The 13,926-nt window shown below is 35.4% G+C and overlaps 1 protein-coding gene across 4 annotated transcripts in view; it reads right to left on the bottom strand.

Annotated features, from left to right (window-relative positions):
- Nucleotides 1–882: 882 nt before the first annotated feature.
- The window catches only part of LOC127843684 (serine/threonine-protein phosphatase 4 regulatory subunit 1-like), a 70,500-nt gene continuing 57,456 nt past the window's right edge, over nucleotides 883–13,926 (bottom strand). For 3 of the 4 annotated variants that reach the window (XM_052373401.1, XM_052373397.1, XM_052373400.1), the window contains 3 exons: nucleotides 8,694–8,854; nucleotides 5,566–5,765; nucleotides 883–4,205 (listed from right to left, as the gene is read on the bottom strand). In XM_052373401.1, coding sequence (XP_052229361.1) covers nucleotides 4,188–4,205; nucleotides 5,566–5,765; nucleotides 8,694–8,854 — 379 coding nt within the window. In that variant the 3' untranslated portion in view covers nucleotides 883–4,187. The remainder of the gene's footprint in view (nucleotides 4,206–5,565; nucleotides 5,766–8,693; nucleotides 8,855–13,926) is intronic. The other variant, XM_052373399.1, reaches the window with a different exon arrangement.

Here is a 13,926-nt window from a genome sequence, read left to right on the forward strand (position 1 = left end):
GACCCCATGACCTAGTTTTTAATCCAGCATGACCCATATTCAAACTTGACCTAGACAAAAACTAGATACAGCAAATTTGGTGAAGATCGGACGAAATTTTTGAGACAGACAGACCGACCAACAAACTGACTCCTAAATAGCCCCCCATTACCAATGGTAATGGGGGTATAATAAATCTTGAACAGTTCGAACTAAAACACATTTAACGAAGCTACATTACAACAGTCTCGCTCTGGGAAAAAAGGGCTTAATGCACGTGCACAGTGTTGTCCCAGATTCGCCTTAACAGGATTTTATCTAAAAAGAGACCTCCTTTAAAGTAACATTACTACTCAAAATCAACGAAAATTTCGTACAATTGTTCGTTAAATAAACTTAACCAATTAACAATCAGTGTTCCTTATGGCAATTGCCGAAATTTCAACGCCAGATGTGGTCTGGTACAATAGATGTTTGTAGATACAAAATGCTCGTTTTTATTATTGTTTTGCATATCTATTCATACGACACATGAACACTAAAATGGTGTTCGTGTGTCGTATGAATAGATATTTTCGCGGGAATTAATTGTGGCCACAAATAAATAAAAATCTATGTAATCATACCACATCTGGCGTGGAAATTTTTGGCTATTGCTGTAAGGAACACTGATTGTTAAGGTGTTAACTTTATTTTGCGAAATACTTAACGAAATTTTCGTTGATTTTTAGCGTTATAGAGACTTTAAACAAATACAAGTGTCGTCCCTGATAAGCATGTACGGACAGTAAAAGGACCATGCACGCTAATCTGTGACGAAACGTTACGTAAATGAACGACGCCCTGTTTTCAAGAAGCTCAATTGTTTAAGAACGTTAAATGGGTACAAAATCAAGACTCCAATAAATTATTATGTTTATTCCCAACCGTAATTTTCTTTGACAAACAGTGTATAGGCATCTTTGAAATTTAACACTATTTTGAAATATATGAAATAATCTGGTAAATAAATAAATATACATACAGAAGCTTTTATTCATCAAACTAAAACAAAATCATATACAATAAAAATCCTAATACACTTTTTAGGTTATTCAAGTTACAACGCGGAATAAGCAAGACAATGCATAAGACATTCACAGGCCTTTACAGACACAACTTGCGATGTTAAGACTTTAAAAACAAATAAAATATAAAAACCTATTTCTTGTTAACTTTTTCTCGAATATCAAAATTAACCAATATTGTGCTTCATATTTGTAATACACTGACTATGAATATAGTTGTTGCCATATCTGGCCGTTTTAAAAGCATAAACATCATGTGAACAATCTGTTTAAAGATAATTGTCTTTTATGTTAGTCTGTTAAACGTTCGGCTGAGTCAGACCAATAAACTATTATAAGTATGAGTATGAAAGACTGTTTTACTATAAATTTGAAACTAAGGATTTTCCTCAAAGCATTCTTTGAATTGCAGGAAATAATCTACGATGAAAACAGTTCAACACTTCTACTAGGATGAGATTGTCTTAATTGCTGAAAAAAACAAAAAAACAAAAACTATTTTTATTATGAGCTAACAACGTTCTATGTCAAATTTTCAAGCTAACTATTTAACATGATACCTTAAATTAGTTTACAACAAAATGACATAAACACAAACATGTCAACATCTAATGCTATTCTGGCACCAAAAATCATTTGAAAGACATTTGACTACCAAACACCCACGCTTATTCATTTATCTAGGTACCGTTCTAACAACCGCCCATTGATATAAAGTCTACCCCATTAACAGACGACAAGCTGAAAAGAACTATGTTAACATGATAAATAAAGAATCAAGCGTGGAATAATATATATAATATCAATTTAACATGTGTAAATCAAGTATTATTGTTTAAATCCAGCCCTCGATGAAGAAGTAGATCGTCCCTGATGGGACTAAGAACTTGATAATTTGGACCATACTGGTATACTGGTAAATATAAAAGAGACTTACAGTATTATTCAAGTTTCAAAAAGAACTTTTTCAGGCAACTTTATAAAAAACCACAAGCAAATTGATATCCTCCGAAAAAAAATTGTGACAGGTGGACTGACTGTTAATACCCTGGAAAAGGTATCCCTGTGCCTTTGGCGGGGAATAATAAGTATCCAAATATAAGACCATACAGAAGAAGCAATAAGTTCATAAAAACTTGATTCTTTTACAAAACACATTTCATTATGCATTCGCATATCAATTCATTTGCATATTAATTCATTAGAAATTTTAACTTATTACACTAATTACTAAATAATTAAATTTATTACACACACACATTAAAAGTTTACAAGCTAAATGTTAATTATTAAGATTTTAAGAATACATGAATTTCAATTAATCACACAATAAGCAAAACATTACTTTGCAACACTTATAATGTGCTGATGAAATGCATATAACATCATGCATAGAAGACGAAATGTGCACATTTTTTTTGAAGAATACAAAACATGTTCCCATAAAATAGTAGAATGGTAGGTAACTCTCGGAAGGCCTGAGAAATCAGAGTGGTCCCCCTTCACTGTTTAGAGCACTCCTTAATTTTTGCACAGTAAAACACAAAAATAAGGCAAATAACTTCCAAACAAAGTTCATGCTTTAATCAATATCAAACATTTATCACAGAAACACATTAGAATTAATATAAACATATAATTCACTGACACATTATCTTATGGCAACACAGATTAATTGTATTATGCATACATGCAGGCCATTGTTACACTCATCCCACATGGCAAATTATACTTTAAAAAAAACTTGCTATCCTCTCGTAAAATTGTAAATTACAAAAAGACCCCATCATGGTGGAAAATCTGACAAATCTCTGCTGTCATGTAGTATTTTGATAACAATTTAAAATGGTTTTTGATAATGCTACCTCTAAAAATGTTCTTACAAATATAATTTATGTTTGATATTAATAAAATATTCACCGATGCAAATAAGTTAAAAAAGAACATTTATATATAAAAAATAATATTACAAATGTATTATGTGCAGCCTATTAATTAAAACGTATTAATACACCAAGATACCAACTTCTTAACTGATACACAAAAAACAAACACATATTGTTCAGAAACATATTTAAAGAGCATTTCTCAAAGACCCACATGCATAACAAAATACTACAAGATCTGTGACTGGCAGAATATCACCACAATGGATGGGCAAGCAGAAAGAATTTGAAAAGACTGAAATCTGGTTTTCGAAATACCAACTATGTTTTCACTTGCTTATATTAATGTCAGTAAATTGTTTTTAAAAAACTAGCTTTATGTAAATTATAAACAACTTTCACACAAAACACGGTTTGTTTTAAATGCTTTCTTAAAAAAATATGTAACTAAATGATACAATTTCTAACTGAATGAAAGATCAATGTAATATTGTTAATACAGGCCGATGTTATTTATAAGTGAAAGAAATTACAGTAAATGTTATTGCTTTATTTTCATTAACATTAAATTTGGATAAATTAAAATGTGTTGTAAAAACACACACTAGAATTGTACCAAGATTGAGCCCATCTATTTTAAAGAAAACAATGATCACATCTCAGAAAAGTGTCATTGAACAATGAGTCTTGTTCTGTACTGGCTTATCTTTTTTATTACGTGAACAATCAACAGAACCGTACTTCAAATGGGCCGGGCTCTGTGAAAAGGGGGTTAAATGAATTTGTACAAAGTGTCGTCCCAGATTAACCTTAACAGTGCGCACAGGCTATTCAGGAATGACCATTTCCACCTTAATTGGATTTTCGTCAAGAACAGTCATCCTTTCAACGAAAAATACAATACAAGCGGAAAGTGTCCTCCATGATTAGCCTGTGCGGACTGCACAGGCTATCTTGGCTGACACTTTATGCACATATTATTACCCCCTTTTCACAGAGCCCATCCCAAAATGTACTGTTATATCAAATCATTAGTGCATGCAAGCCAATTGAGCTTGCATTATCTTCTCCTGGCACAGCTATGGGTACAAACAGTGAATAAACATAATTTGCAAGTTGCATCAAAATGTTTATTGCATCCAATCTTCTGCTAGTAGCTTTAATGTGAACCCAAGAGTCCAGGAGCCAGCCCACCACAAATGTAATCCAATGATCACAGCTTTTCAGACATTTTTTTTCGACAGTCAGAATCTGTTTACATTCCTCCTGAATACTGTAAATAAGAAAAGAGTACACAAATTAAGCCTAAGAACAACAAGAAACCGTCGGAGAAGGGCGATGCTCCCGAAAGTGTTTTTTTTGCACAATATTGCACTATATATTCAGATAAAAAGAAACATCTTGAGGGCACAGTAGTTGGGGGGACAAGAATTTTTTTAAAGAAAATTTCAAAGGGCCATAACTCTGTGAAAAATCATCCGACCAGAACCCGCTGATAATATGCACATCTCCTCTTGGTAGTGAAGCTTCCCATAAAGTTTCATTGAATTCCGGACATTAGTTGCTGAGAAATAGCCCAGACAAAAATTGTGCATGGAAGTACAGAAAGACCCACACACGGACAGAAGAAGCGGCGACTATTTGCTCCCCCAAAAATAAATTTTGGGGAAGCATAAAAAATAATCTTCAAATAAAACTAGCAATGTGTCCTAGATACATATGCCCCCGCAAATCATAATGGGGCACCAGACCAAGCCGATATATATTCCGAAGAGCATTAAAAAACAAAGGGACATAATTCTGTCAAACCTTGTTCCACTCAAAATTCTCATGTTTATGATCATAAAATTCACACAGTAGTTAAAGAGGAAATCAAAACACCAGCTTCAAGACATGGGAACAGGTCAAAGGTCAAGGGCAATGTTCACTCTGTGGGGAATGCAAATGTACATTAAATCACTATTTTTAAACAAGATTTTGTCATAATAGTGATGAAGAATACCATTGAAGCAATATGTCGCATTTAGGAATTTAATAAAATGTTTTAATTACTTTATACATCATGTTAAGAACAACTTACAGCATGATATTTTGAACTTCTTTAAAGCATCAAGAATTAAAAACAGTCAAATTTTGCATGCACATAAACATAAGTAGAACTCCAGATAAGAATCCTAACTGTTAGTTATGAAAGGATATAGAATCTTAGGCAATATATAGAAAAACTCAATTTAAACTGGTTATTTCCATGTTTCTGATACATATCAAAACAGCTTCAATGCTTGTTAACTTTTTTTATTGTAAAATTCAGGCTTTTTTACATTTCACTTTACTATGATTGCAAGTTTGTATGATGCACACATTAATGATCAAAATGACAAAAAGTGATTTTTCATTTGTATTGCTCTGTGAAAAATGATTCACTCTTTTAACAAACTTCACAATTGAATTACATTTCTTTCCCGCCCACTCAATTTATTTGTACAAAAATTCTGATGACCAAGATTTAACTTTGTCTTGGACTTAATAGTTAACAACCAATTTCTCTACCAACCTATCTAACACTACGAGATTAAAGCTCCCCAGCCCACAATTCCTATCTGGAGCCCTGTGTTCATCTGAAGTGTTTTTACCCATTGTGAGAGCTGGTCAGCTAGCCTGAAATCTACCTGGTATTCATTTAGACTATTAGTGTCGTCTGAATAGGCAGTAGTTTCCTGATAGGCCTCGGGTGAGCAGTAGAAGCGCACGTCGCGGTCGCTGTCCAACCTCAGCTGTGACATCACTTCCTCCACCTCGGACACGCTGGAATGGCCCTCACACCCACTGTACTCTGTACATGGAACATACAGGAGCCCACGTTACTAAACATTCCACACAAACAATTTCAATAACAAGCAAATTGTTAGCATTGTTATCCCCCACCAAATAAATTGTGTTTATTGATGAGTACCACCAAAAGGATCATCAGCACAAAAACTGTACAATAACTTAGTGTAAGGTTATTGTTTTAAGCAAACACCCATTAAGTTTCATGATGAAATAAAAGATTAGCTTGTGCAGTCTGCTTTTATGTTATCTTTCGTATAAAGGAAATCCCTTCTAAGAGACTACCCACTTTAAGCTTGAGGCGCTGTCCCTAATTAGCCTGTGTGGACTAGCCTGTGTGGACTGCACAGGCTAATCAAGGACCACACTTTATGCACATGCATTAAGCATGGTTTTCCCAGAGGGAGCCTCATGTCAATTACAAACTGTCTAGATGATATTAATAACGATTAAACATGAGAGAGAAATCTTATCCTATCCACAACTTAAATGCCAGACCAAGAGCAACAAACAATATAATCCAATTTAGGTTCATCCCCCTTGGAACTGTCGATGCAAGTCAAGAAAGCGCAGAGGGCCCGTATACTTAAGGACACAATAATTGTAATAACATTATCTGCATTTTTCTACACAGTCTTACTAGCAAGTCAATGCAAATATGAAATGATTGCTGCAACAGTCCAGACCCCCCACTTTAGCCAAGCCACCTTATAACTGAGTAAATATGCTTCATGCTTGCATGTAGTTTGGATTCAATTTTTTTCTCGTATTTTGTTAAAAAATAAAACAAACGCAAGTCTAATCCAAACAGTAAACATATATACACGATAAAACTTGTGATTCCACAGGGTTTTGGCACAACTAAAATTAAACAGCAGGTACCCATAGTAGTACAAGCATAAATCTTTAGCACCATTTTAATAAAATATCAAGTACCTGTACTTTCATTCGTTGACATCTGAGTAAAAGCATAAATCTTGAGGACTATGTAAATTTAATAGAATGTACCACTACTTTCATGGTTTACATCAGCAGTGCTTTCCAAAGGTTTTTTGTCAGGCGCCCCGGGGCTGATAGGGGTGGTTGGGGAGGGGTGTCCCCTCCCGCCGTTGATTAAAAAAAAAAATTCACGTGTCAATTGATGTTCTGTGGTGCGTTATAACTCAAAGAAAAACAGCGTCAAAAGACCTCATTTGGTGCACTATGACTCTTCAAGAAAATCCCCCGGTCATTTAAAAATATATATAATTCTTTATATTGTTTAATTGTTTTAAAACTTTCCCGCACAGATAGTAAAATCCTGACTCGAACGATTCCCCAATACATCCGTTTCAACCCGACTCTATAACTGTATATTAACTACTTTTCAAGTTTCTATTTATTACCCGATAATCCCGTTTATTCCGTTTTTATAAATCACTTTCTGTTAAATATTTTCGATAAAAGCTCTCAATTATTTCTTTAACACAAACCTTGCCATTTTTCTTTAGTATCAAATAAATTTTTAGTGACTATTTATAGATTTGATGAAATATTGCCTCTGAACGTGCGTCAATCCCCTGACGTGTTGAGTGCTTGTTAAAACGCTCAATACACTCACGCTTTCTATGCAAATGACGCGACGTTGTACATGCTGCATTATTCTCGAGCTCTTTTTAATTGAGAAAAAGATTCGACACAAAATAAATTTGCACTGCAAATTTGAAGCAAGAATATTTTATCGTTGCAGTAACATTTACATTCGGAAGTGTGTTTCGGATTAAAAACCCGTTAACACCGACTTACGGGAATGGGTTTCGGATTATAAATTTAATTATTCCCATTTGAGATTTCAACAAATATTAACAGTTGCCTTATGAATTCAACGAAAATTTGTTTAAACACTTTACGAGTTGAATAAATGTTTTGATGGAATTATGCATGAAATTCATGTTGTCCACGAGGATTACGGCCGGTTGCCATCATCAGTCTTCTAAATATCGATTATCGGACAAAACATTTACAAGTGTGCGTAATTAATTCAACGAAAATTTGTTACAGCGCATTACGTGTCGAATAAATGTCAGAAAAACGAGGTGAATCAGTTCTATAAATGGACATGATGAAATATACATGTACTGGAATTAAATTGTTATCGCATAATTGTAACTGGGAGTTATTTGCACAACTTACTCGCTATAAGTAATTAATTGTTTACCACTTGCAATTAATTTCTCGTATTAATTATTAGTCATAGGTTACACTTGTTTACAGTAAAAATGTGTAATGATGATGCCCGAAACCGTCTTTAATGTACTGTTCTAATTACCGGTTTTATATTACGTAAATGGTACAACTTCTTGCTAATCAAGCTGCGATAAACTCTTACTTCGTGCCCGACGTCAATCAAAAATAATTGTTGATAGTTAACCCCGCCCTCATAAGCATTCGCGTAACCAATTGGACGATGAACATCACAGTTTGACGACTGTAAAGTTACCTGATACATCCTTGTCAGCATTTAAATGACTGTGTAATGTGGCTAGAATAATCGTTACGCGCATCATGCTATTCTCTTATCAGTGGATTATCCATTACCCCATGTGGTGTTTATGGCGATTACTTGTGAAAGTAGGTACCGAGTGCTCTTTAAAAAGAGGTAATATTGATAAACTGATAGCGAAACCTTGATTTTTTTTGACAATCTCCACTTTCTTTTACTGAAAAATACACTGATCGGAAAATTTCAAGCGCCCCGGGGACTCTGATTTCGAAATTCAAGCGCCCCGGAGAGGGATCGTTAAATGGCCTGTGGAAAGCCCTTATCAAAGTACAAGCATAAATCTTAAGCACTATTTTAATTAAATAGCAGGTACCCGTACTTTCATTTGTGATATAGTAGTACAACCATAAATATTTAGCACCATTTAAACTAAATATCAAGGAGCCTTACTTTCATTGTTGATATATGAGTACAATGTCTTGGCCAGCGTGATGCGTACGTTGGGCACCGTGTCCTTGACCAGGTCAAGCAGGGAGGGCAGCATGTCCCGGGCAAACTCCTGTGGGCTCAGTGACTCCTCCCGTACAACACTGGAGCACAGCAGGGTGTAGCTGAAACAAAGGGCAACAACAGCTGAGAACTGAAGACATATGGCCCAATGTCTTGGAATGTTTACACGTCTGTGGTATGTTTTGTTGTTTGATTTCACTAATTTTTTGTAGTAAAATCATCATTAATTGTGGGACATTAGTTGTCTTGTGGTACATTAGTTGTCTTGTGGGACATTTGTTGTCTTGTGGGACAGTTGTTGTCCTTTATTTTCTGGGTTAACCAATCCACAAAATTTACCATTCCGACATTTAGAAAACATAATAAAATTGAACGACCCAATGTCATCTTAGTTTTCTAATCTCAGAAATCCATAAATTTACATATACAGAAAGCGTTGTTTTTTTTAAATTCATGCCAAAAATATAAATGATTTTGCAGTCGATGCTTAAAGGGGCCTTTTCACAGATTTTGGCATATTTTGAAGTTTGTCATTAAATGCTTTATATTGATAAATGTAAACATTGGATCTTAAAAGCTCCAGAAAAAAATCAAGAATAAATTAAAACAAGGAAAAAAAGTAGCTGGTACCAGGGCTCGAACCAGTGACCCCCGGAGTCCTGGAGTTAGTCTGAAGTAAAAACGCATTAGCCCTCTCGGCTATTCCGCCGAGCATGAACGGTATTTGTATTTTATACCTTATATAAGCAATCTTCGTAGTTTCGTAAATTTAAACGACAAAAACAGAACTCTCCAAATTATTCAATCGTTTCGCGTTGCAACGCTTTATAATTTTTAGGTTTTCAAATCGTCAAAAGATACATATAATGGCTATATTGGACTATGGTAAATGTTCAGTAATACGGTTTCCTCACAAATATCATAACTAAAACGAAAATTTGCGAATCTGAAACAACTTTTTTCAATTTTGTCAATTTACCAAACCGTGAAAAGATCCCTTTAAGACTGTTTCCTTATAATCGCCATGGTGCCAATTCTTAACAAGAGCACCGCCTTGCGGGTGCAGACCGCTCATCTATTTTCTTTTTAAAGGTGAAGGGACTCTCATTTTCAATCACAAAGGAGGGAGGAGTGGAGTGAAGAGGGGTGTATAGTGTGGGGTTGTGGACATTTATTACATTATCTTCCAAAAAAGCGAAAAAAAAAAAATAAAAAAATAAATCGGGGGGGGGGGGGGGGTATAGTGTGAGGGTGTGGTGATAATTTGTGAGATGATCTTAAAAAAAAAAAAAAAAAAAAAAAAAATCAAAAAAATAATTTGGGGGGGGGGGGTGGGGGGGGTGGGGTGGGGGTATAGTGTGAGGGTGTGGTGGTCATTTGTGAGATGATCTTATAAAAAAAAAAAAAAAAAAAAAAATTAGGGGGGGGGGGGAGGGGGGGGAGAGGGGGGAGGGCACGGGGGATGGTTTGGGTGAAGTCTATTGTGGTATGTCAGGTAAGAGTAGTTTCATCAAAGTATCAATCAAATCTAATCATAAATAAAGAAGTTATGGCAATTTTAGCAAAATTTAATAATTTGACCTTGAGAGTCAAGGTCATTCAAAGGTCAAAGTAAAATTCAAGTTGCCAGGTACAGTAACCTCATGATAGCATGTAAGTATTTGAAGTTTGAAAGCAATAGCCTTGATACTTCGAGTGGATCGAAACACAAAATTTAACCATATATTAAAAGTTACTAAGTCAAAAAAGGGCCATAATTCCGTAACAATGACAACCAGAGTTATGCAACTTGTCCTTTTACTGTACCCTTATGATAGTTTGTGAGTATGAAAGCAATATCTATGATACTTTAGGGGTAAAGTGACCAAAACATAAATCTTAACCAAATTTTCAATTTTCTAAGTATAAAGGGCCCATAATTCCGTCCAAATGCCAGTCAGAGTTACATAACTTTGCCTGCACCGTCCCCTTATGATAGTTCATAAATCTTGCAAGTATGAAAGCAATAGCTTTGATACTGTAGGAATAAAGTGGACCTAAACACAAAACTTAATCAAATTTTCAATTTTCTAAGTATAAAAAGGGCACATAATTCTGTCAAAATGCCAGTCAGAGTTACATTACTTTGCCTGCACAGTCCCCTTATGATAGTAAGTGTTGCAAGTATGAAAGCAATAGCTTTGATGCTTAAGGAATAAAATGGACCTAAACACAAAACTTAACCAAAATTGTCAATTTTCTAAGTATAAAAAGGGCACATAATTCTGTCAAAATGCATGCCAGAGTTATCTAACTTTGCCTGCCCAGTCCCCTCATGATAGTAAGTAAGTGTACCAAGTTTGAATGCAATAGCATTGATACTTACTGAGAAAAGTGGAACTAAACGCAAAACTTAACCAAAATTTTCAATTTTTTAAGTATAAAAAGGGCACATAATTCTGTCAAAATGCACGCCAGAGTTATCTAACTTTGCCTGCCTAGTCCCCTCATGATAGTAAGTAAGTGTACCAAGTTTGAATGCAATAGCATTGATACTTTCTGAGAAAAGTGGACCTAAACGCAAAACTTAACCGGACGCCGACGCCAACGCCGACGCCGACGCCAAGGTGATGACAATAGCTCATAATTTTTTTTCAAAAAATAGATGAGCTAAAAATACTGAACTGTCCAAAGTTCAACTGTTATTTAAGCAGAACAACGGACAAAAATACTTCACAATTCACAAGTTATCATACATAATACTGTCATTTCTTTTTTTAAGATAATGTTATATGATTAAACTTATAGGGATGAATGATAAGGTATACAGTTTCTTTAATATCCATATTATAGAAGAACCCCCCCCCCCCCCCCCCCCCTGATTCATTTTGAGGCTTGGGGTGGCACCCTGGCATTAAACATGTGAAAAATATAGGGAAACAAGAGCTGTCTCCATCCGAAGACATATGCCCCCTAAAAATGCTTTTTCGAAACCTAAACCCAGATTTTGAAACCTAAACACCGACCCTAAGATCACGGTCAAGGTCAAAGGGGTCAAAATTTGTGTGCGTACGGAAAGGTCTTGTCCATATACACATGCATACCAAATATGAAGGTAACATCTGAAGGGAAATAGAAGTTATGAGCATTTTTCGAAACCTAAACCAGGCCTTTTTCTGCCTATCTCACGGGTTCGATAGTCGGACCCATTCCCAATGCCACATATGGATGTTTTTTCCCAATAATCAAAACAAAATCCCAATTTCCAACCGAAATAATCGAAGCCGAAAAACGTGCATCCCGGTTGGTACCGTGTTTTTAATAATCAGGCGCCGCGTTTAAACATGCCAATTCATAGAACGTCATCGCATCGAGTGTTCCATAATTCAATTTTGCGATATTGAGACTTCAGACAAAATGGCGGCTGCTTGTGTCCATGCATTTCTTAAGACACATTTACGGTCATTTTGGATCAGAATTAGCTTTTAAAAATTCAAGTGCTGGATTATTCAGAATTATCAGGTATGTGTACAACAATTGATAACCAAGTGTACGCATAAATTATTTGTAGTGAATTAAGGTCACTTCCAACAGCCTTGCTGTTGGGCTAGCTCTTTAGCGACGTGGTTAAAGTGTCTGACTACCACTCAGGAGGTCGTGGGTTCAATCCCCGACTTCAGCTCAGTATTTTCACATTATATTGTAAATTGGTTGAGAATCGATATCGATGGTCTGAGGTAAATAATGTGGACTAGTTTCACTTTTAACATTACTGTGGTTCGAAAGAGTAAATTTGGGTAAAAAAATACGGAAATCGGACGCAGTCTACAAATGTCACATAATTCGAAGTAATATCGAAGTAAAATACAAAAAATTGACTCGAAAGGCACACATAAACTGAATGTTTTGTGTGGAAATACTACCGCCAGTCAGTTTACAGTTAACCCAGAATCTGACTCGCACATTATCAAGCAGGTGATGAGCATTTGCCACTGCCAGATTCAGAGTCACTACCCTTTGTAGCTTCTTAACATTTCAATTCTGTACATTTATGATGTTCAGCTTTACTTTTGTGTTTCAAAAAATGGTTGCCTTCAGACATTTGGCAGCTCGAATTTTAAATAAAAAAGAGATGTGTTCGTCAGAAACACAATGCCCCCTATTGCACCGCTTTGAAACAATAATAAAAAAATTGTTTTTGTTTTTACCTTTGACCTTGAAGGATGACCTTGACCCTGAACTATCACCACTCAAAATCTGCAGCTTCATGAGAAGGCCGTTTTGAAATTTTTATTATTATTATTTTTACCTTTGCCTTTGAAGGATGACCTTGACCTTGACCTTTCACCACTCAAAATGTGCAGCTTCATGAGATGCACATGCATGCCAAATATCAAGTTGCTATCTTGAATATTGAAAAAGTTATGGCCAATGTTAAAGGTTGTTTTTTTTTACAGACGGACAGACTGACTGACGGACAGTTCAACTGCTATATGACACCCTTCCGGGGGCATAAAAATATGTTAGTTGCAGGTCCTTCAACTGTGAATATTCATAAAAAATCCTTAATGACATATCGAGCTATGTATTTTATTAGAACTTCAAGAATAACAAAGTCTGTGGTTTTTTTTATCATACACATACTTACGTTAGCAGTGGACAATGACTGTTGCATGGTAAAAACAAGAGCACCACCTTGCGGGTGCAGACCGCTCATCTATTTTTCTTTTTAAAAGTGTAGGGACCTATCTCAATAATTTCAATCACAAAGGAGGGAGGGGTGGAGTGGAGAGGGGTGTATAGTGTGGGTGTGTGGTCATTTATTATATTATATTCCAAAAATGCAAAAAACAAATATTTTTTTTTTGGGGGGGGGGGGGGGGGGGGAATTCTTGGGAGGGATGGTTGGGCGGTATTTCAAAAATAAAATAATAAAAATAAATATTTGTGTTTTTTAACCATGTTTGAAAAGAACAACAGATGTGTTAGTCAGAAACACAATGCCCCCTATTGCGCTGCTTTGAAAAAAATATCTTCTTTTTTTACCTTTGACCTTGAAGGATGACCTTGACCTTGAACTTCCACCACTCAAAATGTGAAGGTTTATGAAAATGCTGCTTTGAAATATATTTTTTTGACCTTGAAGGATGACCTTGACCTTGAAGGATGACCTTGACCTTGAACTTCCACCACT

This window comes from Dreissena polymorpha, chromosome 9 (genome assembly GCF_020536995.1).
Source record: "Dreissena polymorpha isolate Duluth1 chromosome 9, UMN_Dpol_1.0, whole genome shotgun sequence".
Taxonomy (NCBI): domain Eukaryota; kingdom Metazoa; phylum Mollusca; class Bivalvia; order Myida; family Dreissenidae; genus Dreissena; species Dreissena polymorpha.